Raw genomic sequence first — 21,603 nt, 5'->3', positions numbered from 1 at the left:
GGTTTGAGAATTACAATTGTTTAATACTTGATTACCTCCCTGCCACCATCAAAACTGTCCTTTACCAAAATTTATAAAGCCTTGATATATATATATATATATATATATATATATATATATATATATATATATATATATCCTATAAAACCAAACTTCAAACTTTCTTAGAACCAAATTTAATTTTCAGTTTTTGGAAGTTTTGAATTTACTAAGTGTATTGTAACAAAAACAAAAACAGTCTTTTTATATATAAAATTATGTACAATAAAATTATCACCAATACCAGCCTCAAATTGTAAGACCAAAGCCACATAAATCATAAAAGCCCCAAAGGTTTTTCACATGATTTGAGACAGAAAGCAAGAAAATTTTGTTTCTGTGTGTAGGAAAAACTCTTATGTGACTTGGGAGCAAACATGTATATATCAGAGAATATAATTATTGCAAACAATTAGAAAATCTGTTTGCTTTTTAAGAATTTCATGACAAATATGTTCTTCTGAATGCTATTTTGTCTATCCACTCTTTTGGAAGGTATAAAGAGTGAGGCCACAGGCCTGATTATTAAAGCCTGGGTATTTAACCACTGAAAAAAGGATTTTATGTATCATTTAAAAAATGAAATAACATCAAGCACAAAAAATGGAATAACGTCAAACATAAATAGATAATAAGCAGTAAAACATAAAATTCCTTAATTGATTTATCATTTAGTTATGAACAATTTACTTGAAAAACTGTCTAATGTACAAAGACTTCAGATTAACAAACTGTAAGCCCTAATCTGTGTCGACACGTTATCAGGGTTTTACCTGGTGTGTTCTTGGGACATTTCTGGGTGAATGACTTTCAAATAGGCCTACTACAATTTTTGCTAACTAAATAATCAGGCCCAGTATATGTCTGGTGTGTTTTAATCGACCACAGGCCATTTCTGGATCATCAATATTGACATTTTATGGAATTTACCCGCTAAAATACATTTCCAATTTTCAATACGAGTTTCAGATTTAAGGAATTTTCTCAGTGTAAAATTTAACTTTGGAACTGAAAATTTGTTTCAGTTTTATTAATAGTGCAGTATTGATTAACTTGGAACAAAAAAAACGATAATAACTAAAGAGGAAAATAATTCTGGACCAAATGAAACTTTCAACCTTGAGGGGATTTTGGTATAACGAAGGTTCAGTTCTGTAGTGTTTCATTATATGTAATGAGGAAACCTTGTTAGAAAAATAGCATGTCAAAAGAGGGGTAAATTGGTGAAAATATACTTCTTTTGTTCAGGTCAAAGTAGTCTTTCATTCGTGTGTACCTCTCCTGAAAACACTTTCATAAGAAAGAGGACTTTGGTATTACCTCTGAAGCATGGTCTCCTCCATGCTGATTTTGGAATTCACCCCTTGGAACAGTGCCCCTATAGACTTCTGATGACTCTTCTTCAGTAGCTTATCTATGAGCCCGGCTTTACTCTCTCCAGAGAAGGACAGATGAAATGTCTTAGCGAGAGCTTTAAGATCAGGGGCAGACAAAGCCTTAAGGGTCGTCTCAAGGTCATGCAGAGAAGCATCTGTAAAAGGAACCATGATTATTTATCTGACTGGACTGGCACTCAGTGAATTTGTTAGCATACCCTTGCTCAAAATTAAAACTTGTATAGATTACATGCAGTATTACTCTCTTTACCTCTGTCACTAGACTTTTGCACTTCAAAACACTCCAGACTTAGCACAGAACCTCTGAGTTTTTGAACCACCATTTGAGATTTGAAATCAAAAGAACAGATAAGACAGTAATAGAATGAAGTTCTGAATTCTATTAGCCAACCTCCTCCCAATATGCTCACCTGATATGAGCAGCTGTGCAGCAATCAGTTCCTGTACCTGATCTACAAAATCATCTGCAATCTCAGGGTAATTGAGCTTGGACAACTGCAACCATGCAAGCTTCCGTGAAAATAACCTTACATACAACTTTTGGGAGCTTTCTGAAAATAGGAAAAAGAGGTCAACATGACTACAAGTACTGCTCCTTCTGCATCAACTGCAATGTCTATTGAGAATGGATTTTGAAACTTGTCTCAGCATCATTTGCCATGTCAACTGAAATCAGATTTTGTCATTTGTCTCAGCATCAACTACGGTATCTATTGAGGCTGGGTTTTGTCATTTGTCTCAGCATCAACTACGATATCTATTGAGACTGGATTTTGTCATCTGTCTCAGCATCAACTACGATATCTACTGAGGCTGGATTTTGTCATCTGTCTCAGCATCAACTACGATATCTACTGAGGCTGGATTTTGTCATCTGTCTCAGCATCAACTACGATATCTATTGAAGCTGGGTTTTGTCATCTGTCTCAGCATCAACTACGATATCTACTGAGGCTGGATTTTGTCATTTGTCTCAGCATCAGCTACGATATCTATTGAGGCTGGGTTTTGTCATCTGTCTCAGCATCAACTACGATATCTACTGAGGCTGGATTTTGTCATCTGTCTCAGCATCAACTACGGTATCTATTGAGGCTGGGTTTTGTCATCTGTCTCAGCATCAGCTACGATATCTATTGAGACTGGATTTTGTCATTTGTCTCAGCATCAGCTACGATATCTATTGAGACTGGATTTTGTCATCTGTCTCAGCATCAACTACGGTATCTATTGAGACTGGATTTTGTCATCTGTCTCAGCATCAACTACGGTATATATTGAGGCTGGATTTTGTCATTTGTCTCAGCATCAACTACGGTATCTATTGAGACTGGATTTTGTCATTTGTCTCAGCATCAACTATGATATCTACTGAGGCTGGGTTTTGTCATTTGTCTCAGCATCAGCTACGATATCTACTGAGGCTGGATTTTGTCATTTGTCTCAGCATCAGCTACGATATCTACTGAGGCTGGGTTTTGTCATTTGTGTCAGCATCAACTACGGTATCTATTGAGACTGGATTTTGTCATTTGTCTCAGCATCAACTACGATATCTACTGAGGCTGGATTTGGTCATTTGTCTCAGCACCAGCTACGATATCTACTGAGGCTGGATTTTGTCATTTGTCTCAGCATCAGCTACGATATCTACTGAGATTAGATTTTGTCATTTGTTGTATAAATAACATAGGCACAAAAAATGTGCTAATCATTTTTGTTGATAATATGTAAAAGGCTCCATGAAAAACACTGGATCACTGGATAAAGAGAGTCATGAAACAGATTCAGATAAATAGAACTGACTACCAATTTTAAAATGAATTATCCCTGAATAATGTGTTACAATGAAGCAATCACTGGATAATACTATAGTGGATTAACACAATTAAAATGCGGGAATGATCGACAATCCCTCACAAAAAATGACAGACTGACAGACGGGAATGCATAACAACACCAACACTGAAAGAAACTGACTACGAAAGAAGCAATTTGGACAAAAGCATGAGAGAAGGTAGAGACAAAAAGATCATTATCTTCAACCTGGAATCAGACAGAATCATACAAATAATCAACATCATCATCATCTTCATCATCTGTAATACATGTACTATTTTTATTTTTATTACCTGTGAGATTGTTGAAAACATTTACATGTTGCAGGTCATCTTCATTAAACAACCTGATATTGTCCTCATCCTGGAGCACATGGTGAAGAATTGTCTTGAAGTTCTCCAAGTAGTATGGCACTTTATATAAAACCTTCAGATCTGTAGAGACTTCACCAGAATCAGTTGACTGTTCACCATCCTTCTTGGTTTTATCTTCAGATAAATTTGTTCTTACTGGGAGAGAAATTGAACTCTTGTTCATATTATCTTCACTGACATCTTCGTTATTTTGATTATGAGAATGATCTGGTTTAAAATGTATTCTGTTCCTAGTTAATCTGTTCACTGAAGTTCTATCCTTTGAGGGTGAATATTTTATCTTCTTGACTGACCCATTTGATAAAGTCTTATCCTTCTCAGTTTCTTTTAAATGTTCCTTATGATCTTCTGAAGATGAGTCATCTAAAACAATAACAGCCACTGAGCTATTTTCTTTTAAGTCTGCAGACAGGGAATCTGAGGTAGATTTTGAGATTTTCATTGGACTAGACCCTTTAAGTTCAGCATAAGCATCATGGTTTCCTCTTTTTAGGTGGTTTAGATCCTGAAGTAACGTGGTTTCTTTCAAATCAGCATTACTTGGTTCTGATAATGTTATTTTTAGGCAAGAAATCTGTTCAGGTGAAAGTCTCTTTCTGAGTGACAAAGTCCTTTTAGGCTTCCTTTCTTCAGCTGCTGAATCAGCAGTTTCACTTTTGTATTTCTGACACGACAAAAAATCTTGCTGAAAGAAATTATTACTATTACAGTTCACCCCATTTAAATCAGGTGTCTTTTTTTGTTTAGACATATCCTCTGTTTTTTCCCCCCGCAGATTATAGGTTCTAGGGGATTTATTTGGTGTTATGCCAGATGAAGGATCTGCACCAGGTTCTGCCTCTTTTGTTCTATGTCTGTGAAGAGACAATTTAGATTTAACTGGCAACTTTTGACAACTGTTTCCTGGTTTTGTTTTAACTTTCAACGGCTGATTGTTTTTGTTTATCTCAACATGCACAACTTCTATGTCACTGTCACTCTCACAACCTGATTTCTTTTCTGCATCTTTAACCCTCATTTCAGCTTGAATTTTCTGCCTTTCAAATAAAACTGCAATAGTGGGGCCATTTCCAATGTTACCTCCCTCTCTGGGACTTTTCTCTGACAATGGTGACATTTTAGAAAGTTTCTGTTTCTTATGCACACTCATTTCCTGTTCCTTCTCTTTGATCAAACTAAAATAAAAGATATAAAAAATCACTGAAGGATCTTATTAATACTGTATGTGATTTCATTGGATCCAATTTTGGATTTGGAAGGGCATGTAATTGTTAATAACCCAAAAGCTAGAGAGATTTTTAAAAAAAACTCAGTGAAGATAACAACATATGTGATAATTAAATAACACTTATAACAAGCACGCACTCATACAACATAGCACCTTTTATTTTATTTCTACTTTGTTTTTATTTTTCCTTCTCCATTTGTCTATCACAGCATTACAGTTATAGATAAAGATGTATCAGCATAAAGGGATCACCCTCTGGGGTGGAAACAGATAGGGTTGAGACCACTAGGGAGCTTGCGGCAATGCTATCTGTCATGGCCACATGTGGATCCTGGGCTCTCATAGCAGGATTTATTTTTATTTTTTCTAGATAGGTCTCTGAACAAAGAAAGACAACTATTAGCATAGATTTGATCCATTCTTACACCAGTCCCTGCTTATACACAAGGGATATAGCTTGTATTTATAGTAAATTACATCAGGATACATCTTAGATCACTCCATTATTACCCTTGAATTACAACTTCATAACTTTACACATGGAAAATGATTTTGGAAAGTTTTTTTAATTCTTTTAAACAATCGAGATATGAACACAACAGTGAAAGATACAGTTAATGGAGTAGAACAAAAACAATATGCTCTACCTATTAACAAGTTTGATAAATTAAATGCTACAAACAAGGAGGAACTCAAGTCTATATAATTAATAACAATATGCTTTTAGAAGTCTTATTAATTTAAATAAGGTCACAACTAGTTCATTTGTTACACATAAAAGGACCATGAGAATATGCCCATACAAGTAGAACCCAATGTAATGAATAATAATAATAATAATAAACTGCAAGAACATTAGAAGTAGAATCCCATATACTGAATAATAATAATAATAATAATAATAATAATAATAAACTGCAAGAACATTAGAAATAGAATCCCATATACTGAATAATAATAATAATAATAATAATAACAATAAACTGCAAGAACATTAGAAATAGAATCCCATATACTGAATAATAATAATAATAATAATAATAACAATAAACTGCAAGAACATTAGAAATAGAATCCCATATACTGAATAATAATAATAGAATCCCATATACTGAATAATAATAATAATAATAATAATAATAACAATAAACTGCAAGAACATTAGAAATAGAATCCCATATACTGAATAATAATAATAATAATAATAATAACAATAAACTGCAAGAACATTAGAAATAGAATCCCATATACTGAATAATAATAATAATAATAATAATAACAATAAACTGCAAGAACATTAGAAATAGAATCCCATATACTGAATAATAATAATAATAATAATAATAACAATAAACTGCAAGAACATTAGGAATAGAATCCCATATACTGAATAATAATAATAATAATAACAATAACCTGCAAGAACATTAGAAATAGAATCCCATATACTGAATAATAATAATAGAATCCCATATACTGAATAATAATAATAATAATAATAATAATAATAACAATAAACTGCAAGAACATTAGAAATAGAATCCCATATACTGAATAATAATAATAATAATAATAATAACAATAAACTGCAAGAACATTAGAAATAGAATCCCATATACTGAATAATAATAATAATAATAATAACAATAAACTGCAAGAACATTAGAAATAGAATCCCATATACTGAATAATAATAATAATAATAATAATAATAACAATAAACTGCAAGAACATTAGAAATAGAATCCCATATACTGAATAATAATAATAATAATAATAATAATAAACTGCAAGAACATTAGAAATAGAATCCCATATACTGAATAATAATAATAATAATAATAATAATAACAATAAACTGCAAGAACATTAGAAATAGAATCCCATATACTGAATAATAATAATAATAATAATAATAACAATAAACTGCAAGAACATTAGAAATAGAATCCCATATACTGAATAATAATAATAATAATAATAATAACAATAAACTGCAAGAACATTAGAAATAGAATCCCATATACTGAATAATAATAATAATAATAATAATAACAATAAACTGCAAGAACATTAGGAATAGAATCCCATATACTGAATAATAATAATAATAATAACAATAACCTGCAAGAACATTAGAAATAGAATCCCATATACTGAATAATAATAATAGAATCCCATATACTGAATAATAATAATAATAATAATAATAATAATAACAATAAACTGCAAGAACATTAGAAATAGAATCCCATATACTGAATAATAATAATAATAATAATAATAACAATAAACTGCAAGAACATTAGAAATAGAATCCCATATACTGAATAATAATAATAATAATAATAATAACAATAAACTGCAAGAACATTAGAAATAGAATCCCATATACTGAATAATAATAATAATAATAATAATAATAATAACAATAAACTGCAAGAACATTAGAAATAGAATCCCATATACTGAATAATAATAATAATAATAATAATAATAATAATAATAAACTGCAAGAACATTAGAAATAGAATCCCATATACTGAATAATAATAATAATAATAATAATAACAATAAACTGCAAGAACATTAGAAATAGAATCCCATATACTGAATAATAATAATAATAATAATAATAACAATAAACTGCAAGAACATTAGAAATAGAATCCCATATACTGAATAATAATAATAATAATAATAATAACAATAAACTGCAAGAACATTAGAAATAGAATCCCATATACTGAATAATAATAATAGAATCCCATATACTGAATAATAATAATAATAATAATAATAATAACAATAAACTGCAAGAACATTAGAAATAGAATCCCATATACTGAATAATAATAATAATAATAATAATAATAACAATAAACTGCAAGAACATTAGAAATAGAATCCCATATACTGAATAATAATAATAATAATAATAATAACAATAAACTGCAAGAACATTAGAAATAGAATCCCATATACTGAATAATAATAATAATAATAATAATAACAATAAACTGCAAGAACATTAGGAATAGAATCCCATATACTGAATAATAATAATAATAATAACAATAACCTGCAAGAACATTAGAAATAGAATCCCATATACTGAATAATAATAATAGAATCCCATATACTGAATAATAATAATAATAATAATAATAATAATAACAATAAACTGCAAGAACATTAGAAATAGAATCCCATATACTGAATAATAATAATAATAATAATAATAACAATAAACTGCAAGAACATTAGAAATAGAATCCCATATACTGAATAATAATAATAATAATAATAACAATAAACTGCAAGAACATTAGAAATAGAATCCCATATACTGAATAATAATAATAATAATAATAATAATAACAATAAACTGCAAGAACATTAGAAATAGAATCCCATATACTGAATAATAATAATAATAATAATAATAATAAACTGCAAGAACATTAGAAATAGAATCCCATATACTGAATAATAATAATAATAATAATAATAATAACAATAAACTGCAAGAACATTAGAAATAGAATCCCATATACTGAATAATAATAATAATAATAATAATAACAATAAACTGCAAGAACATTAGAAATAGAATCCCATATACTGAATAATAATAATAATAATAATAATAACAATAAACTGCAAGAACATTAGAAATAGAATCCCATATACTGAATAATAATAATAATAATAATAATAACAATAAACTGCAAGAACATTAGGAATAGAATCCCATATACTGAATAATAATAATAATAATAACAATAACCTGCAAGAACATTAGAAATAGAATCCCATATACTGAATAATAATAATAGAATCCCATATACTGAATAATAATAATAATAATAATAATAATAATAACAATAAACTGCAAGAACATTAGAAATAGAATCCCATATACTGAATAATAATAATAATAATAATAATAACAATAAACTGCAAGAACATTAGAAATAGAATCCCATATACTGAATAATAATAATAATAATAATAACAATAAACTGCAAGAACATTAGAAATAGAATCCCATATACTGAATAATAATAATAATAATAATAATAATAACAATAAACTGCAAGAACATTAGAAATAGAATCCCATATACTGAATAATAATAATAATAATAATAATAATAAACTGCAAGAACATTAGAAATAGAATCCCATATACTGAATAATAATAATAATAATAATAATAATAAACTGCAAGAACATTAGAAATAGAATCCCATATACTGAATAATAATAATAATAATAATAACAATAAACTGCAAGAACATTAGAAATAGAATCCCATATACTGAATAATAATAATAATAATAATAATAATAACAATAAACTGCAAGAACATTAGAAATAGAATCCCATATACTGAATAATAATAATAATAATAATAATAATAACAATAAACTGCAAGAACATTAGAAATAGAATCCCATATACTGAATAATAATAATAATAATAATAATAATAATAAACTGCAAGAACATTAGAAATAGAATCCCATATACTGAATAATAATAATAATAATAATAATAAACTGCAAGAACATTAGAAATAGAATCCCATATACTGAATAATGATAATAATAATAATAATAATAAACTGCAAGAACATTAGAAATAGAATCCCATATACTGAATAATAATAATAATAATAATAACAATAAACTGCAAGAACATTAGAAATAGAATCCCATATACTAAATAATAATAATAATAATAATAATAATAATAATAATAATAATAATAATAATAATAATAAACTGCAAGAACATTAGAAATAGAATCCCATATACTAAATAATAATAATAATAATAATAATAAACTGCAAGAACATTAGAAATAGAATCCCATATACTAAATAATAATAATAATAATAATAATAATAATAATAATAATAATAAACTGCAAGAACATTAGAAATAGAATCCCATATACTGAATAATAATAATAATAATAATAAACTGCAAGAACATTAGAAATAGAATCCCATATACTGAATAATAATAATAATAATAAAAACAATAAACTGCAAGAACATTAGAAATAGAATCCCATATACTAAATAATAATAATAATAATAATAATAATAATAAAATGCAAGAACATTAGAAATAGAATCCCATATACTGAATAATAATAATAATAATAATAATAATAATAAACTGCAAGAACATTAGAAATAGAATCCCATATACTGAATAATAATAATAATAATAATAATAATAATAAACTGCAAGAACATTAGAAATAGAATCCCATATACTGAATAATAATAATAATAAAAATAATAATAATAATAATAATAATAATAATAATAATAATAATAATAATAAACTGCAAGAACATTAGAAATAGAATCCCATATACTGAATAATAATAATAATAATAATAATAATAATAACAATAATAATAAACTGCAAGAACATTAGAAATAGAATCCCATATACTGAATAATAATAATAATAATAATAATAACAATAAACTGCAAGAACATTAGAAATAGAATCCCATATACTAAATAATAATAATAATAATAATAACAATAAACTGCAAGAACATTAGAAATAGAATCCCATATACTGAATAATAATAATAATAATAATAATAATAATAAACTGCAAGAACATTAGAAATAGAATCCCATATACTGAATAATAATAATAATAATAATAATAATAATAAACTGCAAGAACATTAGAAATAGAATCCCATATACTGAATAATAATAATAATAATAATAATAATAATAATAAACTGCAAGAACATTAGAAATAGAATCCCATATACTGAATAATAATAATAATAATAACAATAAACTGCAAGAACATTAGAAATAGAATCCCATATACTAAATAATAATAATAATAATAATAAACTGCAAGAACATTAGAAATAGAATCCCATATACTGAATAACAATAGTAATAATATTAATAATAATAAAAATAATAATAATAATAATAAACAGCAAGAACATTAGAAATAGAATCCCATATACTGAATAATAATAATGATAATAATAATAACAACAATAAACTGCAAGAACATTAGAAACAGAATCCCATATACTGAATAACAAATAACAATAAGCTGCAAAAACATTAGAAATAGAATCCCATATACTGAATAATAATAATAATAACAATAACAATAAACTGCAAGAACATTAGAAATAGAATCCCAGATACTGAAACTGGTGAAAAATATCACAAATATGTTGTTCCTCTAAAACAATAAATTTCATTAATAAAACTATTAAAACACAGAAATTCAGATGAAAATATTTTATTAGAAAAAAATCCAAAGTCTTCATAAAGCAGTAACTTTTGAAACATATGATTTAAAAATTTACCAATATTTAGAGTTCTTGTAATAAAAAAAAATAATTTAAAAATTCCATGTCAAATGGAATCAACTAAGCAGGATGTTTCCTCGTGATAACAGAACAAATTTTTCTCAATGGAATCCCTCAGGAACTGAATCTAACATGTATTACATACTCATTTTCATGCTGCATTAGATATAGCAGCTCAATTCATTTTTCCATATCACAAAACTCAGATCTGAACTAATCAACTGCCTTTTTTGGCATCCAAGGCGCAATGGCGGATCAGGGTCTATGTGTTTGCAGTTGGTCTCAACTTATAAGTGAATACTTATGGTAATAATAATTCATAGAAAATATCAGTATAAAAGTATTGTATTACAACATACCATGCATTATTTTGTTATTCCCTTCTTGTTACCAATGGCAACATTTAAGTTTTGCATGATACTCACTTATATTATTCATAATAGAATGAATCATTCATTGTTATTTCCTTTCCAATTACTACCACATGGTGTACTGTAAAAACAACCATGCCTGTTATATCTTTAATACTCAATTTATTTTACTTCACTGTGGGTTGTCAAATGTTTTTAAAGAAATTACTTTTCATATTAATTATAACACATGATTACTCTACATAATATTTATAAATTATTATAAAGTCCTACACTTTATATTTGTTTGAAGGATCAGGACCGAGTTTTCACCTCAGCCAATTGTGTACAAACTGAATATTTCTAGCTGACTGTTCTGTTAGATGCAACAAATTGCTTGTGAGGCTGCCATTTCTAATCTCCTCAATTAACAAGGCCCCCAAATAAAACCCATACATCATTTAAGCTTACGCTGATATTAAAACAAATAACATTAGCTCTATGGAACTAGGATTCCAACAATCATACAACTGACAGTATATAACAGAGGGACTGGAAGCTATAGACAGCTGCCAGGATTCCAACAATAAAATCTATAGTATATAACAGCGCAACTGGAAGTTAAAGAAGCTGTCAGATATCACTGTTGCCCTATTGATATACTTATAATCTCCTTGTATGTTAGTCTCAGAATCAATTAAACCAGACTCAAACTGGTGTTGAATATAAATATACATACCCATCAGTTACCAAACAGTAATACATACATATAAATATGCATACCGCAAAGGTTTACACAGACATTAAAAGAAAGCTAAATTCAAAAAACTTGGAAAATCCTTCAATTAAAATGATGAATGGTAAATTTAATTGCAAAATGTTTTTATCCTTTGAAATCAATTTTTCAACACTATGAAGTTTGCAACTCATAAACACCTGGGAACTGGAGGACATGTATAATGTCCTGTCCTGATGCTACTTTGTTTTAATGCAAAGTAGAGTTCTCTTGAGAAATCATTTCTCAATCATGTCATGACTATGACATTTGATTACAACTATGGTCAACATGGATTCATACAGACACAAATTTTGGCAAAATTGTTTTATTATTAGTTGTGAATGAAACAAAGATACGAACTATGAAACAAATCTAAATTTCACTAATTCACTTTACAGATGCTTCCTGATAAGGTCACTAGCAGCTGATATTCTGCCTATTTTACCTGGATGATGGGCAACCTGGCAGTTTCTCCTATAATGCGATCACCAAAATTTACCACTTTTAACAAGGTACAGTGAAGCAAAGTCAACTTATATATCACAAAATATACCAGTAAATACTAAAAGAAAGCTTGATTTTGCATTCTGTTTATTTTCATAAAAGTATCTCGAGATTAAATGAATTTATTTCAGCTTACAAACACCATATAAAATCAGTGGTAAATCTGACCACTAACCACAAATATGGTGGCTGATGATGCCATTCGGGAACCGTAAATCCTCTTAAAAATCCAAACTACTACTCTGGACATATTCAGTAACTCAACATGCGATAACAATGTGTCTCACAGGTGATAACTGCATCAGTAACACTGATTAAAATGGTGTACTGTTTTATAAAGTTCCTGTCGAACTTTTGTCACTGATGTTCAAAGGTGATTTTTTGTGTCATTAATATAATTTGTGCATATCTTCAAAAATAAATGCAACTTATGCATTTCATAATGAAATCAGTCTCCCCTACCTTTTTTCACCACTTATATCAAAATATTAGTCTTTTCTATCAGAAAGCAAGTAACTTTTGCCTCTTAATTGAAGCTTCATATTCCACTTATTCTTTTTCCTTTTTTTATTTGTAAATGGTGGTAAAAAAGAAATGAAATTGAAAAACATATTCTGTTTCTTTGTCCCTGATTACATGCACTACAAGAGAAATGAGTAATGCAGTAAGCTCTGAAGTTCCAAAACAGTACAGTGAAGACGCTGACATTTTCCACAACCACAATATTAATTCACTTTTTATCTTTAAATAGTTAATGTGTCAAATTTAATATTTTTTCCTCAGAGGTAAACAATTTTCTTACGTCATCATGATTTTTCCCAATTTGTTTCATCAAGCTTTTGTGAAGAAAGTCCTCCCAAAATCAATATATATATATATATATATATATATATATATATATATATATATATATATATATATATATAATTTTCACTATTAATTCATAAATTATTGCAATAGACAATGCAGATTAAAATAAGCAATGTGAGCAGACAAGTGGTATGGTTGCTCTAACAAGAGTATAAGGGAATGTATTATAATAATAATAATAATAATAATGAGGACTTTGTATAGCGCCTAATCTTAAGAAGCTCTAAGCGCTTTACAACATTAGACAACACCTATAAGATAAGAAACATAATAATATTATTACAAAAACAAACAACATGAAATTAGAAAAACATTAAAAAATAAAAAACATGCTGAGAATATTTCAGGTAGGACATTGATATACATGCATCACTAAACTGATGAATGTTTTAAATTATTTGAGGGGGATCAATCTGAATGGAGTATATTATTGAAAAGCTGAAAGTAAGAGCTCAAGTGCGTCAAACCCGAAGCAAGTGAAATGGAATACTGTCCTGTCATTGGTCAAAAGAAAATGACATCCTGCATTAATTTATAACTTATTTTCAGTTGGCTAATGAGAAGGCAGAATTCCATTCAGCGTGTTGTTCTTGCATATTAAGCTGTCACGATCATGGCCATATCAAGCAGTAGCGTGGGAAAATGGTCAGGAGTTCCTTAAAGATATGGTCACAAACCAAACTATGGATATGCATACAAAGTCGAATGCCTGAGCTTAATATCAGTACCAAATTTATTATGCTACGCGAAATGTAGCTTGAAATAGCAGCGTTTATTCCTAAATAGGTCGTGCAAGAAAGGAAAGAAGTGTCCTCCCTTGTAGTTATTGTATAGTACATGACATGTAAATTGTAAGCAACGATACCTGCCCCTGTGGGTTCGCATGAATTCGAGTGATTCCCACTGGAGATGGTTCAACATTGCATAGTCCTACAATGTAAGACCTCGAACCCCAAAACACAAATATCTGGGTCGAGGTCTTACGTTGTAGGATAGTCCGAGTTTTATCTGACCCTTGCCACCCCATTTTTGATATATGGACATTTATCTTGGGGTATACATCCCAACATAAATGTCCAAATATCAAAAATGGGGTGACAAGGGTCAGAGGAAACTCGTAGTCCTACATGTAAGACATAGCACAATCATGTTGATTTTGTTTAGGTCTTACATGTAGGACTAAGGAAACTCGGTAATTGTAGGACAATGGTAGACATAGTTCAAAGTAAAGTAAGAATAAAAATGTGTCCAACTCTTTTACGTAAATGTTTAAACAACAATTTTGAAAAAAATTATTTTTAAAGCGACTGTTTATACTTTCATTATCTACGAACAACATCAAAGATCAATAGCATCTCTTTAAACATCACTGTGCCAACCGCTAAACGAGGGACAGATAACTGTTAGTGGACTAAAGCAATCTCTATCATCAAGACATTTATGTTACAAATCATTAAATCAAATGACATTATCAAGCGTGTTTATGATGTGGAGTGAGAAGGCACAAGTGTCCTATTCGAAAGACACGGTTGCATATTATTTCACGGAATATGGATCTGTATCATAGTACGTTCGAACTGACACATGTTTTATGTGTGAAGTTACTCTTTCTGTATTTATTTCACGTTAAACTACCATATTATCTAATGATAAGACAATGTAACAACTGGCACGTATTTTCGAGTTCTGTGTTTACGATGTCAAAAAGCATCCGGTTCGTGCTTCTTACACGGGAAAAATGTGTAAAAAAATTAAGTTCTGCTAACTTTATTGATTTAGTCAATTCGCACGGGATTCCATTAATTAGACCCGTTTACTGCATTAATTTAAGTTTAGTAAATAAAGGGAAGGAAACATTTATTTTTTTATATGTAACAGAAAGAAAACGCCATGTATAGCCAATCGCGTGCTGAAAAATGGCGTTAAACCCAACAACAACAACAGAAAGAAAAAGTGAAACCAATAATTTAAGTTAAATCAACAAACAATTTATTTATCTTGGTTACTAAGTTAAATCTTAAGAGCCACGTACAGTTTTGTGAATTAAGTTTTAAATTATCCTAAATGTCCTATTACAAGTCCAAGAAGATTGACTTAATAATAATTCCGGTAGTCTTGAATGTCCTTATTGTACCAACAGTCCTGAATGTTCAGTTAAAGCCATAGTCTTAAATATCTTTATATACCATTGACACCATCCAGAATGTCTTTGAATGAATTCACAAAAATCCAAAGTAATGTATTAATCTTAAGTCAATGAGTACTTTAGTAATTCCAGTGAATTAAACCAATTCCTCTTGAAATATATCTGAACACAACTGCAAATTCTGATAAAAGATTCACAAAGACTGACATGAAACATGAATTATTTGTTTATCAATGCCTATATATGCAGATTTTCACTTAACTAAGAATGCAATAGAATGTTCAGGAAAACTAATCATTTTTAATGTAAAATTCCACTAACTCATAAACAGTTTTAGGCTTTGAAATCCAATTGTTTTAAACACCTGGTTTACTACTTACAATTATGGCAAAAATCAGACATGCAAAAACTCCATCCACAACCCTCAATCACATTTAAAACTTAAGCACACAATATAGATTTACATAAACAGTTGAAAACAATATATTGATACAAAAATATAAATGTCAGAATGAACATCACAATGCATACATATATCAGTGCTTAAACAAAATTTTTGGAGGAGGGCTATGTATTGGCACAGTTCATTCATGATCTGCATATATTACATTTATTTGACTTTGAAGATCAATTTCTGTGGCAGTCTCATACAAGGTCAAATGACCAACCTCTTTGAATATGAAACTACATTCAGGAAGTGTTGAAGTTGTAGTAAGTTTAACTAATTTTGAGAGTTATGATGTGGAAAGACTGTCAGAAAATTTATATTAAAGAAAAGACAGATAAAATTGGTTTGTCAAATTCAATTTCCGTGAAGTGATCAGGCTGCATGTGGTATGGCTGCACATAGGTATAAGTGCTGAGCTTAGAATCCCACTGTTTTGTGAATCAGGTTAAGTGCCAAAAACTTATAGTCTGGAGAGGTAACTTACCATGAACAATGTATGTAAAATTTTATTTCACTCCAGAATTCCATGCAGAATGATTGAGAGTTGTAACAAGAGGAAAGATAACCTAACTCAGTGGTTCATAACCTGTGGGTGGTGGGGTTCTTCCAAGGAGTCTAATAGTACAACTTTTAGAATATGGGAGTCCATGAAGGTTGAAATTAGGATAAAGGGATCCTCATACTCAAAAAGGTTGGGAACCACTGGCCTAGATACTTGGTGTTTCCTCCAAGCTACACCCTTTTGCTGTTTTGTATGGTAAAAATCAAACAGCATGTACATCTTCAATGCAAAACAAAAGGTGTCAAAAAACCCAGTGTCAGTAGCATTTACAACCATTTCATGTGTCTCACAGCATTTACAGCCATTTCATGTGTCTCACAGCAATTCATCAAGTCCACTAAGTCATCTAGACACTTAATAATTTATCATGGGCTATTTGGAAACATTCTCATTTATGAAGAATATCTGTGTTGTGATAGTGCTCATAAGAGTATCTGCCTTTTTGCAGCCTAAATACTTAAGACAATAAAGATGGTAATATCTTACAGCCTGATACAGTGCTTGTAATAGAAACTCAGAATGGGGAGACGGGCATAAGATTTTTGGGGAATCAGACCCAGAATCTGAAGAGTCAGGTTTGGTTTGGTTTGGGGGGTTGAGCACCAGTTTTCAACACATGAGAGGTTATATATGGCAACCAGTATATTTGGTGGAAGAAGTACCTGGTAAACACCAGGCACAACCACCGATCCACAGGAAGCTACTGGCAAGTATTCTTACATACCCATGTTGTTTGAGCTCAAATGAACCCATGCAAACAGGTGAACTATGTGTGATCTGTAAAGGTGATTGCTTGTGATCTGTAAAGGTGGTTACTTTAGACAGCTCATCCTACCATGGTCACTGTGGAGTCAGACTTTAAATTTCATGAATACATGTAACATATTTGTGTACAACTTGTTGAACTAATAAATGACATGAGAACTGGCATTGTAATCAGAACATGGAATGCTGTATCAGTGGAAATTGGGAAGGGAGAGAAGGTATGTAAAGGGGGTCCTCAGTTAAACATTAGGTTTGAACTGGTGGATCTACCTACTGGAAGCGCTCGGAATTATAATCCATAGGTCATGAGTTTTGGTAGCAGCCAAGGCCAACTCAGCTTTGTTGCTTCTCTGTGTCTTTGGGAAAGGCTCTTAACTCCATTCACTCTATGTAGTCAGTATTGTCATCATATCACCATTAAAAACAATAAACCAACTGTCTGTTCTGAGCAAGGGTAATACAAAATTATATCAGATGAAATAAATAAAATATTAAGGAGTTGGGGAGTTGCTTACCAAGGCAACCTACTTGAAAACTGTTGTGGACATTTCAAAGTTTGGGCGGCCAAAAACCTGATGTTTTGGTTACCATATGAATAGGCAACAAAAATCAGTTGATAGTGAAATATAACAAAAACTGAATCTTTTATTTAAGACCAGTTAAGGAGTAGTTATAAAAATGTACTAGGTTATTTTAAAAGCACGGAAGATCTGTTGGACAGAACTATCACTGGCTTCATTTTCTTAAACTTTAAGACAGCATTTTGAATTTACTGATTGCATTTGTTTTTAAAAATCTGTCTCCATATCACCTGGCCTCAACTTCACTGATAATGGACCTTTGCCATCATTTTCCTGTCATGTTAGTTATATTAACAGAGCCTTGGCCCCATCTTCATTTTGGTAATTCAACTCAGTTACTGTACAACCAACTAATATTTACATATTTGTTTATACTTCTGCATTTTTCTGGATCCGTTTTACCAGCCGAGATTAATTGCACAATATATTCGGCTGGTTACATTTAAAATTGCTGTCATTTTGTAGTTGCCATAATTAAATTATTAAGGTCACTAGACTATATGCAGTTGACATTTTTCATTCACAAATGCCAATTTTTATTTAAAAAATGTGACCAGTTTATATGTAACTTTGAGCGTCTGCATAAACTATCACAGCATATCCTGTAGGTGGACACTGTTACATGTTGATTTTCTCAATATATTGGACACAATATCCTCGTAATTTTATATATACAGATATGTATATGCAACAGAGAGGGCCAATCTCAATCCATGTATTGACCTACTAGCCCAGCAAAGCCAAAGACAGATGGAGACCTTTATATTTAATAATAGATGGAGACTGGAATTTAATGACAGATAGACAAATGGAGACAGACATGGACTCTACATCAAATGAACAGATGGAGATTTATGACTTTATGACAAATGTACAGATGGAGACAGATATGGACTTGATGAAAAATGGTGGCAGGTATGTACTTAATGTCAGATGGAGACATATGGGCATAATGACAGATGGAGACAGATATGGACTTGATGAAAACTGGTGGCAGGTATGTACTTAATGTCAGATGGAGACAGATATGGGCATAATGACAGATGGAGGATACTAAAATACACCATTGCTAAGGCAAGGGGATAGTAAATCATATCCATTTCCTTTGATTTAAATATAGATCAGGTGTGCTTTTATGTATTAGTCTTCTTTTCTTTTTCAGAGAGTGCCATAATTTATACTTGATGGAAGGCCCATGTATGACGAGGCAGTATTTGGAGGTCCTTACTGTGACCATTTCTCTGATATCCTGCTTAGTATGGACCTGTTGCAGCACAGAGGAGTTTGCTCACAATATCTTCACAATGGGTATAGTAATCTCTAAACAAGTCATGTTTGGTTTGGACCTTTTATAGCACAGGGGAGTTAACTCACAATATCTTCACAATGGGTACAGTAATCTCAAAGCAAGTCATGTTTGGTTTGGACCTGTTATAGCACAGAGTAGTTTACTTACAATATCTTCACAATGGGTACAGTAATCTCTAAACAAGTCATGTTTGGTTTGGACCTGTTGCAGCACAGAGGAGTTAACTCACAATGTCTTCACAGTGGGTACAGTAATCTCAAAGCAAGTCATGTTTGGTTTGGACCTGTTGCAACAAAGAGGAGTTAACTCACAATACCTTCATAATGGGTACAGTAATCTCAAAGCAAGTTCTGTTTGGTTTGGACCTGTTATAGCACAGAGGAGTTTACTCACAATATCTTCACAATGGGTATATTAATCTCTAAACAAGTCATGTTTGGTTTGGACCTTTTATAGCACAGGGGAGTTAACTCATGATATCTTCACAATGGGTACAATAATCTCAAATCAAGCTCTGTTTGGTTTGGACCTGTTATAGCACAGAGGAGTTAACTCACAATATCTTCACAATGGGTACAGTAATCTCAAAGCAAGTCTTGTGTGGTTTGGACCTGTTATAGCAGAGAGGAGTTTACTCACAATATCTTCACAATGGGTATAGTAATCCCTAAACAAGTCATGTTTGGTTTGGACCTTTTATAGCACAGAGGAGTTATCACAATATCTTCAGAATGGGTATAGTAATCTCAAAGCAAGTCATGTTTGGTTTGGACCTGTTATAGCACAGAGGAGTTAACCCAATATCTTCAGAATGGGTACAGTAATCTCCAAACAAGTCATGTTTGGTTTGGACCTATTATAGCACAGAGTAGTTATCACAATATCTTCACAGTAGGAACAGTAATCTCTAAACAAGTCATGTTTGGTTTGGACCTGTTATAGCACAGAGGAGTTTACCCACAATATCTTCACAATGGGTACAGTAATCTCAAAACTCGTTCTATTTTGTTTGGACCTTTTATGGCACAGAGGAGTTTACTCACAATATCTTCACAATGGGTACAGTAATCTCAAAGCAAGTTCTGTTTTGTTTGGACCTGTTATAGCACAGAGGAGTTTGCTCACAATATCTTCACAATGGGTACAGTAATCTCTAAACAAGTCCTGTTTGGTTTGGACCTTTTATAGCACAGAGGAGTTTACTCACAATATCTTCACAATGGGTACAATAATCTCAAAGCAAGTTCTGTTTTGTTTGGACCTGTTACAGCACAGAGGAGTTTACTCACAATATCTTCACATTGGGTACAGTAATCTCAAAGCAAGTTCTGTTTTATTTGGGCCTGTTATAGCACAGACGAGTTAACACAATATCTTCACAATGGGTACAGTAATCTCCAAACAAGTCATGTTTGGTTTGGACCTGTTATAGCACAGAGGAATTAACTCACAATATCTTCGCAATGGGTACATTAATCTCAAAGCAAGTTCTGTTTTGTTTGACATGTTATAGCACAGAGGAGTTTACTCACAATTTCTTCATAATGGGTACAGTAATCTTAAAGCACGTTCTGTTTGGTTTGGACCTGTTATAGCACAGAAGAGTTAACACAATATCTTCAGAATGGGTACAGTAATCTCCAAACAAGTCATGTTTGGTTTGGAATTGTTATAGCACAGAGAAGTTAACTCACAATATCTTCACAATGGGTATAGTAATCTCAAAGCAAGTCCTGTTTGGTTTGGACCTGTTATAGCACAGAGGAGTTCACACACGATATCTTCACAATGGGTACAGTAATCTCAAAGCAAGTTTTGTTTGGTTTGAACGTATTATAACACAGAGTAGTTAACACAATATCTTAAAGACCTAATAATGTTTCTTACCTTAAATATTCTCAGCATGTTCTTTTTTTAAAATGTTTTCTAATTTCACGGTGTTTATTTTTGTAATCATATAATTATATGTTTTTAATCTTATATGTGTTGTCTAATGTTGTAAAGCACTTAGAGCTTCTACAGATTAGGTGC

The 21,603-nt window shown here is 30.6% G+C and overlaps 2 protein-coding genes across 3 annotated transcripts in view; one reads left to right on the top strand and one right to left on the bottom strand.

The window, feature by feature from the left end:
- LOC149802083 (fanconi-associated nuclease 1-like) overlaps positions 1-15,166 on the bottom strand; it is a 67,584-nt gene extending 52,418 nt beyond the window's left edge. The window contains exons 1-4 of the mRNA XM_089956485.1: positions 15,079-15,166; positions 3,569-4,824; positions 1,847-1,987; positions 1,360-1,570 (exon numbers count right to left, since the gene is read on the bottom strand). Coding sequence (XP_089812611.1) covers positions 1,360-1,570; positions 1,847-1,987; positions 3,569-4,799 — 1,583 coding nt within the window. The 5' untranslated portion in view covers positions 4,800-4,824; positions 15,079-15,166. The remainder of the gene's footprint in view (positions 1-1,359; positions 1,571-1,846; positions 1,988-3,568; positions 4,825-15,078) is intronic.
- Positions 15,167-15,227: 61 nt separating this feature from the next.
- LOC149802082 (dolichol kinase-like) overlaps positions 15,228-21,603 on the top strand; it is a 46,939-nt gene continuing 40,563 nt past the window's right edge. For both annotated transcript variants that reach the window (XM_089956481.1, XM_089956482.1), the window contains exons 1-2: positions 15,228-15,327; positions 19,426-19,571. In XM_089956481.1, coding sequence (XP_089812607.1) covers positions 19,448-19,571 — 124 coding nt within the window. In that variant the 5' untranslated portion in view covers positions 15,228-15,327; positions 19,426-19,447. The remainder of the gene's footprint in view (positions 15,328-19,425; positions 19,572-21,603) is intronic.

The sequence above is a fragment of the Sinohyriopsis cumingii genome, chromosome 4 (assembly GCF_028554795.1).
Source record: "Sinohyriopsis cumingii isolate HCF-2022 chromosome 4, ASM2855479v2, whole genome shotgun sequence".
NCBI lineage: Eukaryota > Metazoa > Mollusca > Bivalvia > Unionida > Unionidae > Sinohyriopsis > Sinohyriopsis cumingii.
The sequence above is the reverse complement of the archived record's forward strand: the minus strand, read 5'-3'. Positions and strand labels throughout refer to the sequence as shown.